The sequence below is a fragment of the Cygnus olor genome, chromosome 2 (assembly GCF_009769625.2).
Source record: "Cygnus olor isolate bCygOlo1 chromosome 2, bCygOlo1.pri.v2, whole genome shotgun sequence".
Taxonomy (NCBI): Eukaryota; Metazoa; Chordata; class Aves; order Anseriformes; family Anatidae; genus Cygnus; species Cygnus olor.
Genome location: NC_049170.1, coordinates 58,284,389 through 58,310,729, shown reverse-complemented (window position 1 = coordinate 58,310,729; position 26,341 = coordinate 58,284,389). Strand labels below are relative to the sequence as shown.

The 26,341-nt window shown below is 41.6% G+C and overlaps 1 protein-coding gene across 23 annotated transcripts in view; it reads right to left on the bottom strand.

Moving 5' to 3' along the window:
* TPK1 (thiamin pyrophosphokinase 1) overlaps positions 1–26,341 on the bottom strand; it is a 324,434-nt gene that overhangs the window by 89,312 nt on the left and 208,781 nt on the right. For 22 of the 23 annotated variants that reach the window (XM_040547189.1, XM_040547200.1, XM_040547187.1 and 19 more), the window contains one exon: positions 22,478–22,624. The exons of the other annotated variant lie outside the window; for it this stretch is intronic. In XM_040547189.1, coding sequence (XP_040403123.1) covers positions 22,478–22,624 — 147 coding nt within the window. The remainder of the gene's footprint in view (positions 1–22,477; positions 22,625–26,341) is intronic. 23 annotated transcript variants of the gene reach the window in all.

Sequence of the window (26,341 nt, the reverse complement as noted above, 5' to 3'; positions counted from 1 at the left end):
AGTAGTGTTAAGCATGAGTGTGTGTGTGTGTAGGTAGGAACCCTTGTGAAAACCTTATGCAATGTTAATTGTGCATCTGACCAACATACATTTACAACTGCTATGGACTGTCACAGGTCTCCACAGGCAACCCACTGCATTTAGACAAGGATTGGGCCATAGTTCTCTGAAGTTAACAGCATCACTGGGATGTCTGAGACCTTACCGGTCACCTTGGGAGTTATTGAAGCTTCTGTTAAGGGCCACAACAGTAGAGTTCATGGCTGAAATAACTTCAATGCCATGAAGATTAAGCATGGATGAGAAATGTAACAGATAGCTGAAGTTCACTTCAATTTCCTTTTTAATCTATCATAGATCCAGGTGTTTTGAATCTCTTAACATTTTTCCTAAACAACACAATCAGACAACAAAACCTTCAATTTTTATCCTGGTAGCTTTATTACCATATCTATCCTCCGCTAGTTCTTCCTGTAATTTACTGCGTCCTCTCTTCATCTCACCTGCCCAAAGTCACGGCACACTCCTTTCCAGACCATACACAGTTTGTAAGATCTGCATTGCCTCTCTGTTCTCATTGTATCTTTTCACCAGTTTTAGTCCTGCACAGCATTAAGGGCAAATGTTTTCCCTCCACATCCAAAGTTATTGACTAACTTGGCCTAGAATACAAACCTAACCTAACACTTATAAACCTCCTTTGCCTTTGTGCTACAAAACTGAAGTGTGATTCGGATTTTCTCACAGCATATTCAGTCTCTTCCTCCATGCTGAACATTACACTTTAAATACTTTATTTGACATATATTTGAGAGTGATCATAATTCCAGGAAAAAGAAAGAAAGAAATGTACTGTAGTTGTATACAACTGTGGTGAACAAGCACTCAATTTTTGTATTTTTAAACTAATTTCAAGAAATTTCTCCTTTCTTTAAAAACATAGGTCACCAGGCTTCTTAGAAGGCAAAGGATCAGTTACTTGCTTAGGGATTTGTACAATATTTACAGTTAGAGATTAGTTAGGTTAAGAAAGCGGGAAAAAGTGCCTGTATGTCCAACCTCAAAGCTTTATCTGACTACATGCTAAAGCAAAAGCAACATACTGCTATGCTTGAGTGGTCTGTGTTCATAACAGCTCATTGCACTGGGACATGATATATGAATTTCCTAGAAACCCCACAGACTGAGAACAAATCTAGCTGTAAGCTCTGTTATGTGATATGCGAGGATTTTCTTTTGCTCAGTCATCTATGAAAGACTGTCATAGGTATAGTCATTTTTCCTTCTGCAATTCTAACCTACACATACCTAACTCATTAAAAAAGGCAGGAGGGAACAAACATCCATCTTCTAATGTCTCCTGTGAACTGTTCTTTGCTATGACAATCAAAGCAGAACTTTTGTAGAGAAAACTCATTTTATTGCATAGTACAACACTCACTGCTCGTGCATGGGGCAAAAAGCTAAATGATATAGATTTCTAATAGTTGTCTACCGCACCCTGACTAGCTTTTCTTTTCTTTTTCTCCATGGATATATTCTTTATTACAAATAATCAACTATTGTTACAATTGGTGTTTTTTTTATTTGGCCAAGCTAAATGACGTCATTCTCAGATTCAGCCGTGAGATTTTTTTTTCATGCTTCTTAAGAACTGATATTAATTAACTTATAAATGTCCAGCTTCTCCACAATATCTTCTAAGGAATTTAGGATGAATATTTGACTACTGTAGAAAAGTGGGCTTTTGTGATTTTCTGAGAAGAATAAGCATTTTCAGTAGAAACCTCCATCATCTCTAAAGGTCACTCCTAATCAAGTCACAATCACCAAGAAGTGGGACAAAAAGTCCCAGCTGACAGGTCACTGGAGATGGAAACCTGAAAAACTGAATACAATTCTCAACATGCTATTTACTCCCTGGGTAGCTAGGCAAATCATTTTACTTCCTTCTGCCTTTGTCTCTCTCTCTCTGTCTGCAATATAAGAGTAATATACCTTGAGATCTGGCTAAAGAGTGTGACATGAGATGTAGTCTGAGATTCACTAATGCACGATCAGAGACTATATGAAAAACTAGGTATGTTATTATTCCTTCTCTTACAGATTCTTCCAAGAAATAACTATTTCCACCAAGGACTTTGTGTGTCAGCTGCCCCTCATGATCAAAAATGTTGAGAATACACAACCCAATTAAACTGATTTTAGATATATAGTCTGTTTGCTGAATGAAAGAAATCATGCCGCTGCAGTATCACACTCCAGTAGAAAACTCTACAGACCAGTGTAAAGGAGGTCTAAACACTAGTCTTCATTTCAGATTTACTTCACCTCTGTCTCCCCATCTCCAAGATGACCATTAAGCTGGAATTAGCAAAACAATCAGTTAAGAGAAAGCATTTGATGTAGGCCCTAGTTGACTCACCACTGGATTCCCTCAGAAGGGAAAATATGTCCAGTTATAAGACAGTGCCCTCAAAATATACCTGCATTTCCAGAATCCCGTGGAGAAACACTGTCAAACTGTAAAAAGAGAAGATTTTGTTCTCACTTCCCAAACTGAAAGCAAAGTTTGCATGGGAACAGCCAGATTCAGGCTCTGGGCAGGAGATGCCTCTGGGCTTCTAGGAGGAAACGCCAGCACAGCGTCAGTTTCACTTAACTGCATCGTTTGTCTCTGTCTCAAAAACTCAGCCTCCTACTATCTTTCAAGATGAGAGATGTTAACATTATTATGCAGAGGTTTCCAAGTGCTACAGAAATGAGCAATTACATTTGCTTCATTATCTGTAGACTCTGGCTTTGGTTGATGCTTGTGAACGTTGCTGTCCTTGCCACAAAAGAGCATAAATTAGGAGAAGGAACATCCAAGCTGCACATTTGGATTGCATTACCAACCCTAGTCACCATAGTGTTGACAGTCATTTCTGACCATTTAATGCCTTTTAACAGACTACATTAAATAGCTAAAACTGATTCACTTTCCCAGGTGACTTGAAATAAAAAAAAAAAAAAAGTGTTTTAGTACTTTATCTCCTTTGAGTTTTCTAAGGGTATATTTATCAGTTCAGTGTACTTCCATACTAGAAGAACTTTAAAACTCGCTACACTGTTGTTAGAAAAGCTGTTGTCTAGATCTACAGCTTCAAAACACCTCCCCAAGGAGACAAAGAACATTTAATACAATAATCTGGAACAAGATTTAAGTACAAAAGAAAAAAAGAAAGAACATTTTAATGAAGGATGTTACTATTCATAAAACACAATGGAGATTACATATTTCCCTGACACTTCTGCAGCATCACTGATTGCTTGTGAGCAAGGAAGAAAGGAGATCCATGAGTCAGACACGTGAAAGACCAAGAAGTGACACAGCCTGAATGGCATTATTAATTTAGCTGATAACATTGAGCTTACAGAAAATTGGTAAAATATGTGTACAAGAGATGATGAGATAGCTCCTTTAACTGCACAGGCCCTGAAATACATTTTCATCTCCTACATATATCATGTGGCACAACGCAGTAGCTGAATTTGTTTATGATAGCTCAGGTTGCTCCTCAAGAGCTCTGTATGCGGCCACACATCTTGCAAAATGGGACTACACCAGGCTCCCCACACTTCCTATGGGATTTTAGGAACCAGTCAGCATGGGTGGGTGAAGGTTGTGTGCAATAGTTTGCACACTCACAAGACACGGAAATAACTCCTGAAAGGACAGGAGGGTCTGAGACTTCATGTGGAGAAATATGGCCCCTAGGAGACCTACCGAGTAACATTACTAGCCAAAAGGTGTACACTCGCATACCAGTAAAACTTCCCTGATGGCTAAATCACCTTTGGGTATCTGTGATTTGTTATGGTAAACACAAAAGTGACACCTACATTTCACGACAGTGTTAATTGCTTTAAAGTTTTGTGGTGGTCTTAACCTGCTGGGAAGCTGAACTCCACCATAACTGCTCTCTCACTCCTCCTCCTCAAAGGTTAAGGGAGTGGAGGCGGGAAATATGATGCAAGGGGCTCAAGGGTTGAGATAAGGACAGGGAGATCAATCAACAACTACTGTCATGGGCAGAACAGACTCAGAATAGGGAGATTAATTTATTGCCTATTACTAACAGGCTAGAGCAGTGAGAACAAAAAACAAACTAAAAACACCTTCCCCTCATTCATATGCTTCTACCTCCTCGCCCCAAGCAGTGTAGGGGAACGGGGACTGGGGGCTGCGGTCAGGCCATGACGCTTCGTCTCCGCCGCTCCCTCACGGTCACTCCCTGCCCCTGCCCCACGTGGGGTCCCTCCCACGGGATGCCGTCCTTCCCGAACTGAGCCTGCGGGGGCTGCCAACAGGCAGCAGCTCTTCAAGAACTGCTCCCACATGGCTCCATACCACGGGCTCCATGCATCAGGAGCAAACTGCTCCAGCACAGGTCCCCCACAGGCGGCAGCTCCAGCCTGGAGTCTGCTCCTGCGTGGGCTCTCATTATGAAGATGTCTGTCCTCACAAACTACTACTATATTGAGGCCCTGCTTCCCAGGATGTGGCCAAACATGGCTCGATCATGGGAAGTAGAGAATAATTTTTTCCCCCTCTTTGCTTCTGTGTGGCCTTTGCTTGTTTTTCCCTCTTTCTTTTCCTTTTAATTAAATTATCCTTATCTCAACCTGTGAGCCTTTTTTCCTTTCCATCATACTTTCTTCTCACCCTCTTCTTTTGTGGAGCAGGAATTTGAGAGTGGTTATGGTGGAGTTGAGCTGCCCAGCAGGATAAAACCACAGTAAGTTTCCACTGGTATCTTGGGTACGTTGAATACCCTATCAGTTTTATTCCCAGGCTCCTCCAACAGAAAGGAGACAGGCAGCTCCTCCTTAAGGATATTCACCAAGCTCTCAGCTAATGAGATTCAGCCTGTGGCACCACTGCCACAGAAAACTAATTCCAGATCTTCAACTGCTCTCACCTCACTCTGAAGTACCTCTGCCAGCTGAGGAAAAAACTGCTGGCAACTACAAAAAGGAGTCTCTTTTACCAGAGAGGCTTCTTTTCCCTGCCCCAAAAGCAATGCGATAGCTGAGAAAGGAGTGAACAAGGTGACCTCATTATTAAGAGCCTAAGGAGAGATACCTGCTGTAATACAGCTTTTAGATGCATGTATCTAAAAATCTTTAAGTTGCTATGAGGTAGGAAGACCTCAGCCTCCTAAAGCAAGGGCACATTTCATTACCAACACCGTGGTTACTAGTAGGGAATTCTGCATGCTAATTATTATTCAATCTGATAATTTTTTCTTTGATCAGAATAAAAGGATTCCCCTCTGGGTGTAGCTTCTTCTCCCTCAGGTACCTGACACTGCTGAAACTGAAGGACATAATTCAATTAACAATGGATGGGAACTTTTAATGAAAATTAACCATTCAGAAACAGATGTTGATGGTACAGAAATCCAGATACTCCCTATGAAGCGTCACTGGCTGTCATGTGGATGGGAAAACACAGACAACTTAGAATTATACAGCAGATGAGATACTATACTTACATCTGTGGACCACAATTCAACAAACTGCTTAAGCACACACTTAGATTTCATTAATCTGCTTTGCCATATGCTTCAATTTATTCTGTACATTTAGCATTACTAAGTGTAAAGTGTATACTAGAGGTATACACTTTAATACTAGTATATCTTCCCAGATTGCTAATTCACCTTTGGATATCTGTGACTTCTTACAGTATAGACAAAAGTGAAACCTAGATTTCAGGGTACAATTAATCAAAAGTGAAAGAGGACTATATTTGTGAAGCAGACTCCATCGCCAGGGCTGAAACTAATGCTAACCATTTGCAAACCAGCACTGCTGAAAGGCTGAGTACAGACCAACATGGCTTCTGTGACTCGTAGTTCAAAATGACTAACATGAATGCCAAGCTTCAAGTTTAAAAAGCAGGAAATAAAAAAAACAGTTGGAAAAACAATGCCTACATAAAGTTTTATGTTGCAACTTTTTAAAGTTTTAGGTTCACATTTTTGTTGGCAATACAATTGGAAATATAAAATTAACATAGTGAGCTCCATTTCTAATTGTCCCCCTCTTCCCATTATTCTCTTTTGGAAAGCTGTGGCAGAATCTCATTAAACCAATGATTAGAGACTTTTCTTCTAATTTCCCATGGAAATTTATCCATTACTGGTTTAAACCAATTTGCTCTTGTTCTAGTATTGGCCTTGCACTTAAACAGACTGTTTATCTCCCTGGCATTTACTCCTTCAGTGTATTTACAGACAGCAATCATTTCTCGTTTTGGCGCTTGTTCTGAGAGGTTACACAAGAGACTAAAATAAATCTCCCCTTGTACGGTAATGAAAACATGAACTGAGATTGGAGGGGACAGAACTAGTATTTCTGAATGTGTCCACACAGTGTACTGTATCAGGAGATTCCAGATTCTTCTCAACAGATTCTTGTATAATGGCACCAATGCCCCTTTTCAATATATCTGCATATCTGCAAATATTTCAGAATCACTTACATTGTAAGGGGTCTTGGGAGATCATTCAGTGCAGCCTTCCAATCAGCTTTTGAACACTTCCAGGGCTGGAGATTCTCTGGACACCCAATTCCTTAACTATCTTCATACTTAATTATCTTCATAGGAGAAAATTTTCCTTATAGCAACGTAGAATCAACCCTGTTTCAGTTTAGGACCACTGTCTTTCTGCTGGATACCTCAGGAAAGAGCCTAGGCTTCATCTTCTTGCTAACCTCTTTGCAAGTTTTGGAAGGCTGCTATTAGCACTGCCCAAAGCCTTCTATTCTCCGGGCTTTACCAGCCCAGCAACTTCAGCCTCGTAGGGCACTCAGCACTCCCAGCCATCTTCAACATCAGTGGAGGTGGCCCTCCACTGAACTCGCTGCTTTGACATTCACAGAGCTGTCCCCCCAGGATCCCTTCTACTGTGAACTGCTCACTTCCCTGAAGGGCCACCACATATTTCTTCTTCTTTGCCTGTGTTTCTTGAAGAGCTGTTATCTCCCTATCACAGATCTCCAAGCATATGAGCTATTCTACCACTTCACAGTTTTTCCAATGATTTCACTGTTCTGTGTCCATAGATGGAGCTCTAGCTCCTCCTGTTTGTTTCCTAGGCTGCATGCATTTGTGCACAGGCACTTGAGAGGGGTTTCCTTTTGTCTTTTTTCATCTTTCCTGAGGACTCTCACTTCATTCCTCTGTCCCTTGTAGTTATCAGCCATAACCTCTACTCCTCACTTAACTCTAAGATGTCATCACCATGCCCTGATACAGCCCAGTTTAAAACCCTTCTCACCAGGTTTGCCAGCCTCTTGGCATAGATGTTTTTCCTTCAATTTGTCAAATGGATGCTGCCTCTCTCTCTAGCAGTCCTCATGCCTCAGAGGAACCCGTGATCATAAAAGCCAAAGCACTTGGGACAGCAGCCCCATAGCAAGCTGTTAACTCACAAGTTGTGTCTCTACAGAATCACAGAATCATCTAGGTTGGAAGAGACCTCCAAGATCACCGAGTCCAACCTCTGACCTAACACTAACAGGTCCTCCACTAGACCATATCACTAAGCTCTATATCCAAACATCTTTTAAAGACCTCCAGGGATGGTGACTCAACCACTTCCCTGGGCAGCCCATTCCAATGCCTAACAACCATTTCAGTAAAGAAGTTCTTCATAATATCCAACCTAAACCTCCCTTGGTGCAACTTTAGCCCATTCCCCCTCGTCCTGTCACCAGGCACGTGGGAGAATAGACCAATCCCCACCTCACTACAGCCTCCTTTAAGGTACCTGTAGAGTGCGATAAGGTTGTCCCTGAGCCTCCTCTTTTCCAGACTGAACAATCCCAGCTCCCTCAGCTGCCCCTCGTTAAGACTTGTTCTCCAGACCCCTCACCAGCTTCGTTGCCCTTCTCTGGACTCGCCCATCATCCACAGGAAATTAAGGAACATCTCTGCCTTTGTCCTCAGGTATCTGTAGTCTAAGTTGATTTATTTCAGATTTCCTTTGGTGGTAGCACTGGTGTCCATGCAGATGAATAGCAAGGAGCAACAGTTTGAGGACAGATTAACTTCAGCAGTCTCTCTGCAACATCCTGGCTCCAGGCCCTTGCCAAGCAACACAGCTCCTATGACAGCATGTCTGATCAGCACAGATGGGTGCCTCTGTCTCCTGTGGAAAGGCATCTCCAACCACTGTTACCTGCTTCTTCCTCCTGCTGCTAATCACAGAATCATATAATCATTTAGCTTGGAAGAGACCTTCAAGATCATCAAGCCTAACCATCAACCTGCCCTACTGAGTCTCATCACAGAACCATGTCCCTTAGTGCCACATTCACACATCTCTTAAATACCTCCAGGGATGGGGACTCCACCACTTCTCTGGGCAGCCTGTTCCAGCGTTCGACCCTCTCAATGAATAAGTTCTTCCTATGTTCAAAAAAAAACCTCCCCTGGTACAACTTCAGACCATTTCCTCACATCTTATCTAATGGTGAGATGGCTTTCCCTGAAGGACTTTGTTCCCTTTCATTGATAAAGACCTAGAAAAGGGCAACCATACAAAGTTGGCCGAGTCAACCACCTGCGTCAGAGCCTGTGCTACAGAAAAGGCATCAAGGGTGTTAGTAGTGGGAGACTTCTTGCTGAGAGGCACTGAAGCACCCATTTGCCATCCAGATAATCTCTCCAGAGAAATTTGCTTCCTCTCCAGGGACCCCATTCATGATATTACGAAGAGGCTACCAGGCCTGGTGGGGACTGAAGCCTACCAGCCATTCCTACTCTTTCATGTAGGATCAAATGAGGCTGCAACAAAGAGACTCCAAAATATCAAAAGGGACTTTATGTCCCTTGGAAAGATGTTGAAGGGACTGGGAGAGCAAGTAGTGTTTTCCTCTATCCTCCCAGCTGGTGACTGGACGAAGGAGACGAATAGACCAAGTGGACAACCGTCTGCATGGCTCGTACCATGCTCAAGGTTTGGGTCCTATGATTTTCGGTGCACTTTTGAGAGACTGGATATGCTGACACCAGATGGGGCACAGCTGGCCAGGTAGGGCAAGAGTGTTTGGGGCAGTAAGTGGGCTGGGCTTATTAGCAGGGCTTTAAACTAGATTCAGCAGGGGAAGGGGATGCACCACTGAGAGACAGAATGGAACCTGGGAATACTGTCACTTTAGGAAACAACAGGGAAATACTTGTGAACTGTCCTAAAGCAATTAGGAAGGGTTCCTCTAAAAAGGTGATGTGACTGACAGCCCAGCTGAAGTGCTGCTACACTAGTGCATGCAGCATGGGAAACAAGCAGGAGCTGGAAACCACAGTGCAATTAGAAAACTATGACCTGAGCGCTACCATGGAAATGTGGGGGGATGGATCCTATAACTGGAACACCAGAATAGTGCGCTACCAGCTTTACAGAAGAGACAGGCAGGGAAGGAGGGGTGGGGGTGTTGCCCTCTATGTTAGGGAATGAATTGATTGAGAAGAGCTGCCTCTGAGAAACAGCCACGGACAGGTTGAGAGTTTGTGGGTAAAAGTTAAGGATTGAACCAATAAAGGGCAGCTTGTGGTCGGGGTCTGCTATGGGCTGCCTGATCAAGGGAGCCTATTGGTGAGGCCTTCTTGCTTCACCTACACAAAGCATCATCCTTGCACGCTCTCATCCTGATGGGGGACTTCAGCCATCTGGATGTTTGCTGGGAAAACTACACAGCAGGATGTGGGCAATCCAGGAGACTCCTGGAGTGCATTGAGGATAATTTCCTGGACCAAGTATTAGACAAACCAACCAGAGGAGAAATGTTACTGGAACTGATGCTCACCAGTGCAGATGAACTCATTAAAGAGGTTAAGATCAGAGGCAGCGTGGGCTGCAGTGACCTTGCTCTGGTTGAGTTTGTGATCTCGAGGCATATAGGCCTGGCAAAGAACAAAGTTGGGAATTCCTGAAATTCCAAAGAGTGAACTTCCAGCTATTTAAAGACCTAGCGGGCAAGATCCCCTGGAACACCGCCCTTAGGGGCAAAGGAGCTGAACAGAGCTGGCAACTCTTTAAGGATATTTTTCTTAGAGCGACAGAACTCTCCATCCCTCTGTGTCAGAAAGCGGGCAGGGAGGGCAGACAACCGGGAAGGCGGAGCAAGGACCTGCTGGTCAAACTGAGGCGCAAGAAGGAAATGCACAGGCAGTGGAAGCAGGGACATGTGGCCTGGGAAGAGTACAGGGATACAATCAGGACGTGCGGAGATGGGATCAGGAAACGCAAGGCATGAATGGAATTGAGCTTGGCAAGGGATGCAAAGAATAACGGGAAGGGATTCTATAGGTACATTGCTCAGAAAAGAAAGGCCAAGGAGAGTGTGCCCCCTCTGAAGGATGAGAAGGGAGAACTGGTAACAACAGACATGGAGAAGGCTGAGGTACTCAGCAACTTCTTTGCCTCAGTCTTCACTGCCAGCCAGGCTTCCCATGTCTCCCATTTCCCTGAACCTGTACAGGGCTGGGGGAGCAAAGTCCCTCCCACTGTAAGTGAAGAGCAGGTTTGAGACCACCTGATGAAACTGAACAGGTACAGGGCTATGGGGCCCCATGCCATACATCCCAGGGTCCTGAGGGAACTGGCTGATGGAGTTACCAAGCCTCTCTCCATCATATTTGAAAAGTCCTGTCAGTCAGGTGAAGTCTCCAGTGACTGGAAAAAGGGATACGTCACTCCCATTTTAAAAAAGGGTAGAAAGGAGGACCTGGGGAACTACAGACCAGTGAACCTCACCTCTGTGCCTTGGAAAATCATAGAACAGATCCTCCTGGAAGCAATGTCAAGGCAGATGCAGGACAAGGAGGTGATCTGGAACAGCCAGCATGGCTTCACCAAGGACAAATTGTGCCTGACCAATCTGGTGGCCTTCTGTGATGGAGTGACTGCATCAGTTGACAAGGGAAGACCAACTGATGTCTCCCTGGACTTCTGTAAAGCCTTTGACACAGTCCCACATGGCATCCTGATCTCCAAGTTGGAGAGAGATCAATTTGAAGGGTGGGCCATTCAGTGGATAAGAAATTGGCTTGAAGGTTGCACCCAGAGAGTGATGGTCAATGGCTCTGAGCCCAGGTGGAGGCTGGTGACAAGTGGTGTCCCTCAGGGGTCTGTTTTGGTACCAACACTGCTTAATATCTTCATCAGTGATGTAGTAAATGTGATCAAAAGCACCTTCAGCAAGCCTGCAGATGACACACAAGCTGAGTGGTGCAGTCAATACAACAGAAGGAAGGGATGCCATCCAAAGGGACCTGAACTAGCTAGAGAAGTGGGCCCACATGAACATAATGAGGTTCAACAAGGCCAAGTGCAAGGTGCTGCACCTGGGTCAGGGCAATCCCAGACATGAAGACAGACTGGGAAAAGAACACACTGCGAGCAGCCCTGCAGAGGGGGACTTGGGAATTCTAGTAGATGAAAAGCTTGGCATGAGCCAGCAGTGTGTGCTTGCAACCCAGAAGACCAGCTGCATCCTGGGCTGCATCAATAGAGGAGAGACCAGCAGGTCAAGGGAGGTGATTGTCCCCCTCTGCTCTGCCCTTGTGGGGTCCCACCTGGAGTGCTGCATGCAGGTCTGGGGCCCCCAGCACAAGAAGGATGTGGAGCTGTTAGAGTGGGTCCAGGGGAGGGCCACGAAGATGATCAGGGGGCTGGAGCACCTCTCCTATGAAGAAAGGCTGGGAGAGCTGGGGTTGTTCAGCCTGGAGAAGAGAAGGCTCCAGGGATACCTAATTTCAGCTTCTCAACACTCAAAGGCAGCTTATAAAAAAGACGGAGAGCGACTTTTTGCTCAGGTAGATAATGACAGCACAAGGGGGAATGGTTTTAAACTAAAAGAAGGGAGATTTAGATTAGAGGTTAAGAGGAAATTCTTCACTCAGAGGGTGGTGAGGCACTGGCACAAGTTGCCCAGAGAAGTCATGGAAGCCCCATCCCTGGAGGTGTTCAAGGCCAGGGCAACCTGTTCTAGTGGGTGGCATCCCTGCTCATGGCAGGGAACTAGAGGTCTAGTTGGGACTAGATGATCTTTAAGGTCTCTTTCATCCCAAGCCATTCTATGATTCCATGATTAGCTCTTAGGGCACATTACCAATTCTATAAATTTAGATTTCAGGGTGGAGAAGCAGCCTTCGTCCTACTGCCAGAAGTCACAAGCTTCCAGCCTCCTTTTCTTGCTTTCAGTATGAACTCATTCACCCCAAATATCTCAATCTTAGGATTAGAAGTAGGAAGCTAATGCAGCCCTGGGGGTCAATGGGGCCCAGCAGCACTGTTGGCAAGTATTTTCAATTGCACTTAACTTTAGGGTGGCAGAAACATTGCATTCTTAAAAGACATTGAAGAATACAGTCCCTGATAACTGTCTCTTTTTGGGATGTCATGCTAACAGCAGACAATGTGTTCTGAAGTAATGTAACCAGTTGTTACCAACATGAAGAAAATTCAGATTGCAAAGTAAATAACCTCCTATGGCAAGGAAATGACTTCCTATGAATAGCTGTAGCTAAATCTTGTTACTAGTAGTACAGCATTTTCCCCAGGACCTCAGATTTTACTAAATATAATCCTTCTTTTGCACTGATCTTTTTTTTTTTTTTTAAACATTTTAGAAACTGATTTTAAACACTAAGTGTAAACAATGAATTTAAATATTTTTAAACAAAAACTGTAAATTGATATAGTTAACACCACTGCCACAGCAGATACAGAACTAGCAGTCATTCTGAAAGGGATTGGAAAAGCCCAAGCAATTTTACAGACAACATATTTTCAAATATAACTATGAGGCCAGACTATGGATGCTCACCTTTTGCAACTTCAACTAAATCCAGTATTCAGATATGAGCAAAAAGAAACATTTTAAAGTTTTCTTCTAGAAGAATCCATCAATCCTTCAAGCATGGACAACCATTAAGTATTTAGCATTCTGATTGTTCTGTTTTTGTAGTAGATAATGATTTGTCACCTATTATCACTTCAATTTTTACCGTCATTTACATTCAGTCTAGGAACAGTAATATTGATTTTGCCTGCTACATTTTTTAATAGCATGCAATAAAATATTTTCCAGACATTCATTCTTTCCAGAAGAGGCTGTGCCTTCAGATTACAGACTTTTGATACCTGCTAGTTTCCATACAGAACCTTCTGTAATGATAAGGAGTGAAAAAATCAAATACCCCCAAAGTGGCACTGAAGTATTTTTAATACCTGAAGAGGAAAGCACTCACTACAAAACTTTGGTGGAATTCATCTCAAGCAAGGCAGTAACATGCTGTGATAGAGGCAGTGTCACTTAGTGGGTACCACAGCATCCTGGGACTTGAGACATTTGGGCTGCATTCCACCACAATAAAGCTGAACAGTTATAACTCAGCAATAATTTGTGGTACACAGTACCACAGTTGCAGTAGACAGTAGTTGCAGTAGACATCACCTCAATAGTTTCCAATACTACACAGATGAGTCCATATTGATTATAATACAACTGAAGAATCAAGAGAAAATACTACGAGACCCAAGAGGAAGAGATGAAGCCAGTACGACAAAAGGGCATTGATGAACTAATACTTCATAGCAGTAGTAGTCCAGCAGAAGATTACATAAATTGTGACTGTTGGAAGGAGATGAACCCAGGGAGAAAATCTTCAGGAAACCAGTGGCTGCTGAAGTTAAAACAAGAATGTTTTCTGCAGAATTAAACTAAATCATGATGCACTGAGAAAAGACATATGATGGGATCCAAGAGTCAAGAAAAATGAAAGCAAAAGTAAGATCAGAAAGAGAAAATAAGACTTGCTCTAGGATGGTTAATTAGCAAAGGAGCTGACCTCTGATCAGGCAAGTCACAGAACACGTTAATAATTAACCCTTTAAATTTCTTTAATCCTTTATGTCTGATTGTTTACCTTAAACATCCAAAATATTGTGTTATCCCCTGTGGGTGTCAGGTGGGAGACATATTTTAAACCAAAACAAAATAATCATAAAAATAAAATCAATCAAAAATACCAATCTATGAGACCTCCATACAGACAAGCATTTGAAATTTTTTTCTTTTTACAGTTAAAAAAAAAAGTTAGAAAACTTATCCAAATTATGTACAAAGTATTTAAATCTGTTCGTAAGATTTTGAATCAATATTAATTATCTTTTAGATACTAGTTTCCTTTTGTTGTTGTTGTCAAAAACCTATTCATGAAAAGCTTGGAAATTCTTTAGCTCGCCACAAAATCCTGGTATAGGAGTGAAGTCCTGGCTGGGAAAAAAAAAAAAAGAACAAAAGTAAAATGAACAAAATGTGAGTACACTCCACATTTGTCTGTTTACTTACAGGACAATGATTAAATGCACACACAGCATGTGAAAAAAATGCTGTGGTCTTCCTCAGTGTACTGCTATCACCAAAACAGAAGAAAGTTTTACCAACTTCTCATTGTTCTCAGTTAAGCGTGAACTACATACAGATAAACAAACATCCAAGACAATGTTAGCTATTTTGCTTCCAATCACTTAACATCATGCAACTGATGCAGCAGAAGATCTGTTTAAAAGAATAATGGTAATAATGGTATCAAAGAATGGTAAAAAGAATAATTACTACTTCATCACACACACATAAATAAAAATATCAGAGCACTGCAGAAAGAAATATAAGGGTGGAGATGAAGAGAAATATTAAGACTTCAAAGGAAATGCAAGGAACTGACAAGTTTGGGGAAAATCCCAGCTCTGAGAAAATTAGCTTTGTAACAGAAAGCTTTCCTTGTTTCCATCAAACAAGAAAATAGGTATTATCATATTAACAAGATTATATTACAACAGCTAGAGGACACAACAGAGAGCAGAAACCTCCCCAAAAGAGCTTTATTTAGGTTCAAGATTCTCCTAGATGATCATGCATCAACTGCTGTAGGAATGAAAAATCTGGACAATGACTGAAAAATGTTGAGAGTGGAACTGTTGAAACTTATCAAACACCAGATTCGGAATTCAGAAACAAATTGCATTGTTCCAGAATCTAGAAACACATAAGTAGACTACTTTGATCACTGTTCCTTATATCATCTTCTTTGATATAAGGAACTATTAAGATGTGAATTTAAAAACAGCCGTGTGATTAACATATCTTGCCATAGAGTATTACTTATTTCTTAAGAGTTATAAATAGGTGAAAATCTCGTTTAATAAAAACAATTATTTTTTACTTCGCAATGATGGCCTGTTATTTTGCTTTCCTCACTGAAAGACAAGGTTTTTTTAAGTGGTTACCTGCAAGCTAACAAACTGACTTAAAAATTTGTTGCAACAATCTGTCTGTCTAAGGAAGGGCTGTAGACAAAATATTTAAATATTTTGCATATGTCTTCATTATACAGAAGTAGTCCATAGGTATTAGATGTCATCCTCTGCAAACAAGTCTACAAAATATCTACATTTTTCCAAATACTTCACAAACTTGATGCAAACTGCACTTTTAACTGATACTTAAAAAAAACTTGAAAGGATATGATTGTTGCAGAAGCTAGTTATGATTTCTAAGATAATATACATATTTTTTCTACATTTCATACTGCACTTTTACTGATGCTGGACTATAGCTAAGCTATAAAGAATTTAGCTGCTAAGAGAAGATCCCACGTAAATTTTCCTTTGGTAACAGTGAGAAACAAGATAGAAAGTAAAATCTTTGCTAGTTCAGGAAGCGACTGACAAAAAATGAATTAACTTTGGATCACTGATATCCGGCAAAACACAGAAATCCTGTGGTAAACTTGAAGCAACAAAACTTGATAGCCATACAATACCATGAAATAAACTGAAGTCATTTGGACCCGGAGCATTCTGAAGGTCCCATTTAGACAGGACCACTACAAAAATACAAGGTAAGAATGAATAAGCAATTACCAGCCCAGTGGAGTTTCTCCAAGAAAGAAGAAAAAGACAGGTTGTAACTCTAACAGTCTTGATATGTTTAAGGACAGAAGTTGAGCTGTAGCAAAATCCTCAAGTTTTCTTACAAAAGAAGGAAACCAAGGCAGCTAAACGACCAACATAACAACTTCATTTTATTATTATTATTATTTTTTCTTTTCCCCCTGGAAAATGTGCTCTGGAAGCAGAAAAACCCTTTCCACAAGGACTTCTGGGACTCCCGTGAACAAGTTAGGCTCTCAGACAAGGGCTCAAGAGTGCTAATTTTTTAGATATTGGAAGTGTTTCTGTCCAGCTGAACAGCTGGATTTCTCATTAGAAGAAGCAGTAGAAGAAGCATGTATTTAACCAGGAACAAAAATTATATGTTTGAGAACTCCATAAATGCTCATTCAAGTGACCTACAGGGAGACTGAGGAAGAGACTCACTGCTTTGTCAGCTATAAGTTCCAGGAGGTCTCTTGGAGAGCAGAAACCAAATAGGAAAGGCAGCCTTTCGGAATCACAGAATCACGTAGGTTGGAAGAGACCTCCAAGATCACCCAGTCCAACCTCTGACCTAACACTAACAAGTCCTCCACTAAACCATATCACTGAGCTCTAAATCTAAACGTCTTTTAAAGACCTCCAGGGATGGTGACTCAACCACTTCCCTGGGCAGCCCATTCCAATGCCTAACAACCCTTTCAGTAAAGAAGTTCTTCATAATATCCAACCTAAACCTCCCCTGGCGCAACTTTAGCCCATTCCCCCTCGTCCTGTCACCAGGCACATGGGAGAATAGACCAACCCGCACCTCTCTACAGCCTCCTTTAAGGTACCTGTAGAGTGCGATAAGGTCACCCCTGAGCTCCTCTTCTCCAGGCTGAACAATCCCAGCTCCCTCAGCCGCTCCTCGTAAGACTTGTTCTCCAGACCCCTCACCAGCTTCGTTGCCCTTCTCTGGACTCGCTCGAGCACCTCCATGTCCTTCTTGTAGCGAGGGGCCCAAAACTGAATACAGAGAGCCGAGTACAGGGGGACAATCACTTCCTTAGCCCTGTTGGCCACACTGCTTCTTATACAAGCCAGGATGCTGTTGGCCTTCTTGGCCACCTGAGCACACTGCTGGCTCATATTCAGCCGACTATCAACCAGTACTCCCAGGTCCTTCTCTGCCAGGCAGCTTTCCAACCACTCATCTCCCAGCCTGTAGCTCTGCTTGGGGTTGTTGCACCCCAGGTGCAGGACCCGGCACTTGGCCTTGTTGAACCTCATACAGCTGGCCTCAGCCCATCGGTCCAGCCTATCCAGATCCTCCTGCAGAGCCTTCCTACCCTCGAGCAGATCGACACACGCACCTAACTTGGTGTCGTCTGCAAACTTACTGAGGGTGCACTCGATCCCCTCATCCAGATCATCGATAAAGATATTAAAGAGAACTGGCCCCAGTACTGAGCCCTGGGGGACTCCACTAGTGACTGGCCTCCAACTGGATTTAACTCCATTCACCACAACTGTTTGGGCCGAGGAAGGACAATAAATATTTTGTTTAAATATTAAATACATGTTTAATCCTCCCCCCCCCTTCCTTATTTCAACTGAACCTACCCACAAGATGTACAAATAATACAGCAAAAGACGGCATGCAAGGTTTCCCAGATTCTAAAGTTATCCTCCAAAAGAGACACGTGCACTAAGGATTTTCTCCACTGAATGTCGGTGCAAGCCAGATGTTTCTTATACAGATGAGGCAGCACAAAACCAAACTGATAACTTATTTTTGAAGTTCCCACAATAGTCAAGGAATTAGTTATGATATTCAAGGAACTGCCAAAGAAAACTCAGAAGCTGAATGTATATACCCTGAATTTCCTGTTACATTTGACTCTCCAAGCATGGATACAAAGAAAAGCAAAGAACACTGATGTAGAAAACTGCACCAGCACACTACAGCAGAATAAGTTGTCAGTCTTGTATCTTCCTCAGCTTGTATCTATCGCAGTGCCTGCAGCTAGGAGCAGAACTCTACACCTGGTCACTCTGTCTGCATGTGTGTAAGGTGGTCCATGTACTATTCTCTGGACCTCAAGCCAATGGGCACAGCATGGCTCACATGCATAGTATGGTTGATCTCTCTTGCCCCCCAAATGAGGTGGTACCGTCCAAAATGCCTAGTAGGCAGTTACTAAGCTATGGTAGCCCCAGACTCTGCCCAGGCACTGTCTGTGAGAATGATAGCTGGCTCCCACTAAAACTGCGCTTGGGACCGTGCTAACTAATAAGCTGCACAGCCTACTGTATGCCAATGCCTATGTTAATTAAATGTCTTATTAATACTGTTGTTACTATTACAGTAATACTGTGTTCCACTTCAGTGCAGAGCTGAGAATGTAAGGGTGTTTTGTTAAAAACTACACAAGCCTCACAGTGCTCATTCAGAGAAAGACATGGGTCTTACCCAATTTACAAACTAGGTGACTGTGAGATCAAAAGATCATATGATTGCTTTCTCTTCAATGAAATGACGGTAAAGAATAGCCAAGACAGCAAGGAAGCCAAGAAGTAAAAGACAGCCAAGAACGAGGAATGAGACTTCTGATTCTTATTGCTCATATTTAGTTGCTGGACTACTATGTATGATGTTAAATCACTCATCACTCTCCCAGGAAGGAAGACATGCACTCACAAGAAAAGCTGTGTCTGAGAAAAAAGGGTTATCAAAGCATTCATACACTGATTCAAAAGAGCCAGCTAATTGACAAAAGTATGCGTCTGTAATGCATTTTCATGTGTAGCTAGCAGATCTTCTCCCTTACATGCCACTGCAAGAATTCTGCATGGGGAACACTGAGCTGCTCAGCATAATGTAAAAGACAGGCCTCATTAACTCTTGGACATCTTCTCATTTCTTGGTCATAAATCCTATTACCTTGTATTACAAACTGCCGTAAAACTCACAGAAAAAAGATAATTTATGCTCAGTGTACAGAAGCTAATGTTTCTGTACTCCTGAGAAGCACACTACCAGAAAATGAGAAAGTATGTATGTGAAACCTTAAGCCATTCGTACTGAGCATGGCTAGCATGATAAACATGACTCTAAGGGCCTGATGTTCTTCAGCCAGGGTATATTCTAATGGTAATTGATATTACTAAAATTTCATGCATAAAATGTATGGATTGTTACATAAAATATCCTGCTCATAGAAGTGATTACTCCTTATTAAGGATTCATGTTCCCTTCCCCTATAGGACCCTTCCCCTCCACTACAGAAAGAAATGAGGTGACTATTCAGTGCAGAGAAACTCCCCCTCGGCCCCCAACTCTCCACTTCCCCCCCCCCCCCCCCCTTTTTTTTAAATTTCAGTCTTCACATTAGACAGCGTTTTAGAGAAAGCATCACCTCCTGGAATTCTTACACAGTCTCCCTATTTCTGACTCCAGAGTGTTCTTCCTTGCAGCTTTCTTTGCATTCCACACCACAACGTTTTTCCCAATACGTTTCAAAAACTTGCACTGTCTGCCTATAACTCAAGAGATTCCTGACTGCATAAAAATATGATTACCCTTACATTCAGTACATGGATAATATTATTGGTTAACAAAAAAAGGCTTTGTTGACCTGGTCCTCCTTGCTTGGTAGTCTGCAGTGGACTCAAAGTCAGGCATTGTCCTTGCTGTCTTTCTCTTTCATCCTGAAGACTTCTAGCAAGACTCCAACCATGTTTCCTACAATACTGTGTACCTTTACAGGTGTATTAAATATTGATTTTTTTTTTCCTGTGCCCTTCCATATCAACATTCCAGTAATATGGAATAACTATTTCAAACAAATTACTTAGTAACTTTTTGTGTACTTAGATTTAGAGGGCAGACCTTTTAAGCAATCTTAATGCTGACTTTAACACAAAATTGCTTTTCACTGTTGGTTTAAACTTGTCGCTGTCAGTATCTTCAGTCAACTGTCGTGGTAGTTCCAGATAATAGTATTAATCCTGTATAGTTTAGATAAAAATCAAGTGAGTAGTTTACACATAGGGACAAACAGGAATCCTTAGCTTGGAAGTACTCTTTTCTTCCTACAGAATAACTCACTGAGTCATCCCCTTAGTTTCCGTATTAGTAGCTAAATATTCAGCAGCTTGATTTGCTATTCCTCTTTGTATCCTTCCTAGGGCTGTTATGGGATTACGAGTTTCACTGCTCTATCTAAGTATTTTAGCCTCTGCCTAGGTACACATGATATAGAACTAATACTAATCTCCCGCTATAGGGAGCAGAGGGCTAATGTTATTCCGAAGCAAAAATATGGTTATATTTTGCTCATATATCTTATCCAAAGAATCCAATAAAGATCAGATTCTTCTTACCCAAGAGAGAAGGAATTTCAGCTCTACATTTTATAGGAAATGCAAGATGCTCTTAAGTTTATCATTTGCATTAGCATTTGGATCTCAAAACTTTGCTTCATTTGTTGCACAGTTTCCATACTTGCATTCAAAAAGTCAGTTGGTCTCCCACTGTGTTCAACTCCCTCCTACCTTGACTTTAAAATTACAAACAAGAGAAGGGAAAGAGAGAGAATTTACAAGATGTTTACAAGAGAAAAATACCATGTTGAACTCCATAGGAAAAAAAAAGAGTACTTCCAAGTTAAGGATTCCTGTTTGTCCCTATGTGTAAAACTACTCACTTGATTTTTATCTAAACTATACAGGATTAATACTATTATCTGGAGGTACCACGACAGTTGACTGAAGATACTGACAGCGACAAGTTTAAACCAACAGTGAAAGGCAATTTTGTGTTAAAGTCAGCATTAAGATTGCTTAAAAGGCCTGCCCTCTATATCTGCCCTTTATTCCTGAACGCTAGAAACAGCCTGAAGTCACAGATGTCAGTTACCAGCAATGCAGATTGACAGCCAGGGATGGTAGAAAATAATATCCTGTGGAACTATCCCTACCAACAAAAAAGTTAAATGCTTCTTATACAGCACGATGAAAACAGAACATAAAAAAGTTTCCAGCAAACCCAAAGAGTTAGAAACCTTAATTTCTATTTAAATACGCAGATCATTGATTTTTTCAAGTTGCAAAGGGGTTAATTATTCATTGAAGACTCTTCTGAAAGCAACCTTATGCATGACTAGGAAAACTTTCTTTAGGGAACCTGCTTTGGCAGGGCTGTTGGACCCGATGATCTCTCGAGGTTCCTTCCAACCCCTACAATTCTGTGATTCTGTGACATTTCAAAGTCACTTATGGAAAAGATGAATTAAAAGAATTAGTAGTCTTTCCAGTCCAAGTAAGTATTTTGTAAGCTAAATTTGGAATTCTCCATCTTATTTCAGCTCTTCAACATGTTCTTAAAAGTAACCTAATATTAATCAACTGTGGCCAGTGAAGTCCTGCACCCATAGACCAACCACATGTGAGTTACTCCTCACTTCCAGAGTTTAACCACAGTTATCCTTCAGCCCTACTTCCCCCTCACTCTGCTGCCTCTAGTCATGTAGCGTTGCAACAAATGATCACAGTCATTCCTGGCCATACTGGCAAATGAGCTCCTGCGCCTACAGTCTTTCCTGCAGACACAGTGCTTAAAAGTTGTTAATACAGCATTTGCCCCTGTGGATTTAAATCTATAATCTCATAGAACCTTATTAATTCTTTTCTCAAATTACAATAAAGCATGTGTGGTGCAGGGTTTTGTCAAATTTATCTGTGAATGTTATTTATTTTAACGAAATACGCTGTCTAAGGTAAAATGGAAAAGTTAGTTAAGTGTCTAGAAAGCCTGACATCAGGAAAAAGATATTTCCAAGTAAATGAACTGCTGTTAGAGAAGACTCTTTGATGCTTAGATTTGCCTTTAATTTAAAACTTAGAAGCAGAAGCCCTGCAAGATCTTTTGTGTGTGCTGTTTTATGAATCAATAAATGGAATAAGACCTGAAACCACACAAAAAAAATAATACATCTTAAATAAATTCCCTTGCTGATCCTCACTGGATCCACATCATAATGAACTGCACCACTCAGACCACACAAGAACTCTGCCTGACACGTTTGTTGGGAACTCTCTCGTATCTTCATCTTGTAGCTTTTGTTTCTCATACTGCAGATGTCTGTATTGCTACTCAACATGCAAAGGGCTGCATGCTAAATTTAAACTTACTGGAACCTAATTAAAAAGTTTAAAGATGTTTTTTTGTTTATAATCAGAATCCCAGACTTACTCAGATTTAGCATTCCTCCCCTTTTAAACAAACCTATCCTGAACAAACTAAAATGATCTTTTCCATGGCAGGAGTGCAGAGCATATAATTTGCTGTCCACTGCTCTGCAATATATTTTCAATTTAGGTTGTGTCCCTATAGATTACAATTAAGAAAATGAGCAGTTAATAGTGCCAGACCTACAGGGTGAGGGGAGATGGAAGGTCAGGTTTATTATGAAGTAACTTTTCACAGCACTTACAGGCTGAAGTAGGTAAATCAGCGAGCACTCCTGGATAACTATCACTGGAAAAGGAGTGATATTTGTTGCATGAAAAAGTGTTTCCACTGATGCCATAATTTGGTCAAAGCGTCCTCCAAGTCCACCCAAAGTCACAATCATATCGATCTGAAAGATAAAACAAAAACAGTCAGAGAGAACAGCCACCAGGATACTTTCACATGTGATCTCTAGACCCTGAAAATGAAAAACAGAATCACTTTGTGAAAATAAAAAAAGAAGAAAAAGAAAAAAGACAACTACCGACTAGACAAAAGTAAATCTCAAATACAGACATTTCAGCCAAGGAGTAATGGCTGTAAATTAAAAACGATTTAGATCAGAGGTTAGGAAGAAATTTTTTACTCAGAGGGTGATGAGGCACTGACAGAGGTTGACCAGAGAAGCTGTGGATGCCCCATCCCTGGAGGTGTTCAAGGCCAGGCTGGATGGGGCTTTGGGCAACCTGGTCTGGTGAGAGGTGTCCCTGCCCATGGCAGGGGGGTTGGAACTGGATGGTCTTTAAGGTCCCTTCCAACCCAAAACATTCTATGATTCCTTCCATTACTGATAAACTTTGGAAGTGGGAGATTGCAGCCCAGGCCTGTGCCAGAGACCGGAGCACCCTCTTGTTCAAGCCCCAGGCCCACAGACAGCATGGCGGGGCTGCTGGCCACAGGCCTGGAGCCCGCCTGCCGCTGCTGCTGCTGCCCTTAGCTCTCGATCCTCTCATGCTCCAACAAGCCCCTGCATGCTTTTTATTTTCAATAAACAGAAAGGGAGTCTTCAAAAACCTTGGTTAAGAGCTTTCAGATCCTTACACAGGTTACTGAGTGCAAAGTATTATTATTATTATTACTTCCACAATGCGGATCAATTATGTTCAGTAATTGTAATTTAAAAAGCTACCACTGAGTAAGTCATATCTGGAGCCCTAACACAACGCAGCTTTTAGAAGCTGCATCGACAATGGCCATCTGTTGAAGTTTCCAGCTTTATAGGGCTTAAGTCTATGGCCACTGTGATTACATGAAGTTTTACGCAGCCCAGGAGTCACATAATGGTGCTCTGTGTATCCGGAATGATGCATTAATAACATCGGCTTCTATTTTTATTACCAGGGCTAGGGCTTTATGATTCTGTTGAATATTGGTTTGCATGAAAATTAAGCTCTTTTCCATTTGGTTAAGAATTATACCATCTTTCTCATCACTACCAGGAAAACACTAGAAAACCCAGGCTGAATCAATATAGCATGTTATATTAGCAGCAAACATTAAAAAAATTATTATTGTATTGCGGAGGGCACATATTTTCTGTGTGGATTACAGATCACACAAAGCAAACACATGACTAACAGAATATGAATGGTAGGAAAACCTACCCTTAAATAGAGACAAAGCAGCAAAAGGTAGAAAGCATGTGTCCTCAGCTAAGCCATAATATATTTCCCATTTTATTGATTCCACTGTAGAAACAAACTGCTTTTGTTTGGCTGCTGCTGACTGTGATTAAAAAAGGTGGATCAATTCTCTGAAAACAATAATACTGAAAAGACCCACCACCACCAGTTCCCTACCAGTCAAGTACCAGTAAAAATGCCCCCTGCCCTAATGGAGGCCATAAGAAAAATCTGCTACATTAACCTGAAACCACAGTGAAGTTAAGGGGGCTTTGCAAAGGATGAGTAATTCACATATATGGTATTTTTCTTGTGAGTAATGGGACTGGAGCTTAAATATTAGCCCAGTTGATCCAGCCTTCAAAAAGCTGAGCAATTATTGTATAGTTTCCTGGTATATATATCTCACCGTATATTGTTTTCACTTATTTGTTTCAGCTTTGATTTTTTCTACAGTTTAATGTTAAGAATGAAGGAAACACTGACTGTTAATTAACATGATGCAATAACATTCTGAATGTGTCTTCTTTGCCTTGTAAAACTGTCAGCATGTCAGACAAGTTCTGCTATATTAGTTGCACACGTGTACTTACCACGAAGTACAGGACATCTGAGACAATGAAGTGCTCACTGACTGCATCTTTCTGTGATACTGTGTGACTACTGCAAGTTGTAGAAAAACATAACCAAAAATACTTCTGCATCTTAAAGTCTGACAGAAGTGATTCCGAAATCCTACTCCTTCTTCAGGAGCAATAGCAAAATGAACCTTGGGATTGGTGCCCTCAAAATAAGAAAACAAACCCAATCTAGCATGGAGTAGACCTGTTGATAAGGCATTCATTAAAACAGAGGTTTGGGGTTGTGGCGTGCTGGGAAAAGGCTAATAAAGATGCCCAGAAATGAAATGTAACTATTATACAGGGTTTGCACGGATTTGTGAAAATGAAAAATACAAGTATGTGACAGGTATGGAAACAAAACCAGACGGAGCATCCAAGGGACAGGCAGGGAGAAAAGCTAAGTTCTGCACTTGTGTGACAGCAGACAGTCCTGCCTTTCACCAGAGAGTTCTGGCAGCAGTGACAGGCATCCAGACATTGTGGGACTTTTAAAGCCTCTGTTTGAAGGTTTAGATATACACACTGTTTATTTAACAAATACACAAAAGGTTTAGTCCAGCAAAACCTTAAAAGCCTTTTCATCCTAAAACTATCACCTCCGTTCAAAAAAACAAGCAAACAATAACCTCAAGCTAACAAAACAATCAGCTCCTTCCCTGCAATCTCTGCTCCTCTCACTCCTCCATGCACTTAAGAAAATGGATACGCCATGATAGCATATACACGACTCTTGGCCATTCCAGAACATAAGACAAAGAGAAAGTAAATACCAAAGCACAGAGCATTTATAGATTCACATACTTCAGAGAAAAGGCCATTCATTTTTCTAGTATGATTTCCCATACAACACAGGCTACAGAATTATACCCAGCTACTGCTAATCAGCTCAGCAGGTAGCATTTGACTAACACCGTACTTCAACTGAAATGTCCATGCTTCACTTCAACGTCCTGTCAGCAGTCCCTTTACGCAATTTGTTTTCACACTGCGCTATTCATTTCCTGAAAAAAGGATATAAAATTCGAAATAACTACAAAGAATAGCTTAGATCATTGCAAGCACAGCGTAAAAGGGACCATATTCTCTTAGACTATCTAAAACCTGACTTGAGTTGCACAGCATTTTTAAGGGCTATCAAGCTTTAATTTAGAAAGAGTTGAAGATCTAAGGAGGGGATTCAGTCACCTTTAAATGATACTTATACATTAGCATCTCTTGAAAGGGTGTTAGAAGTTGCTACCAAACATCAGGGAAACATCAGTTAAACGGAGAGGGGTAGCATACAGAAAGACTGTACGTGGCAATTCAGAGACTTGCTCGTTTCTTCTCCCCCTAAGGTCTAATTTTGGGCAGGCTGTGACCTCGGGGAGCAGAGGCTGCCACCATGTCAGGGTGAAGCTGCTCAGCCTCCCGCTCCCACTCTCACGGAGACTGCTGACATGTGCAATTTGCTGTAAACTGGTTGCAGGCTTTCTAACCACTCTTCTGTGACAACTGGTCCCACTTACATTCCTCTTTCTGACATGGATGGATTAAATATAAAGAGGATTTTCCTTATAAAATTGATGAACACATATTTGAGGAGAAGGGTTGAAAGGACAGAGGAAGCTGGGCACTGCCCAAGGTAGGTGAAAAGAGTACAGTATCTAGCTTGTAATGTGAGCATCACAATGACATCTAAGAGCAAAGTCAAAGGCTTAAACTGACAGCAAAGGGTGCCCATTCTTTTCAAAACTGTGCTCATTATCTTCAAATTCTCTCCCCAGGGCAAGGTTAGGGCTCTGGACAGACAACTCAAAGGACTTTCTTCTACACGAGTTC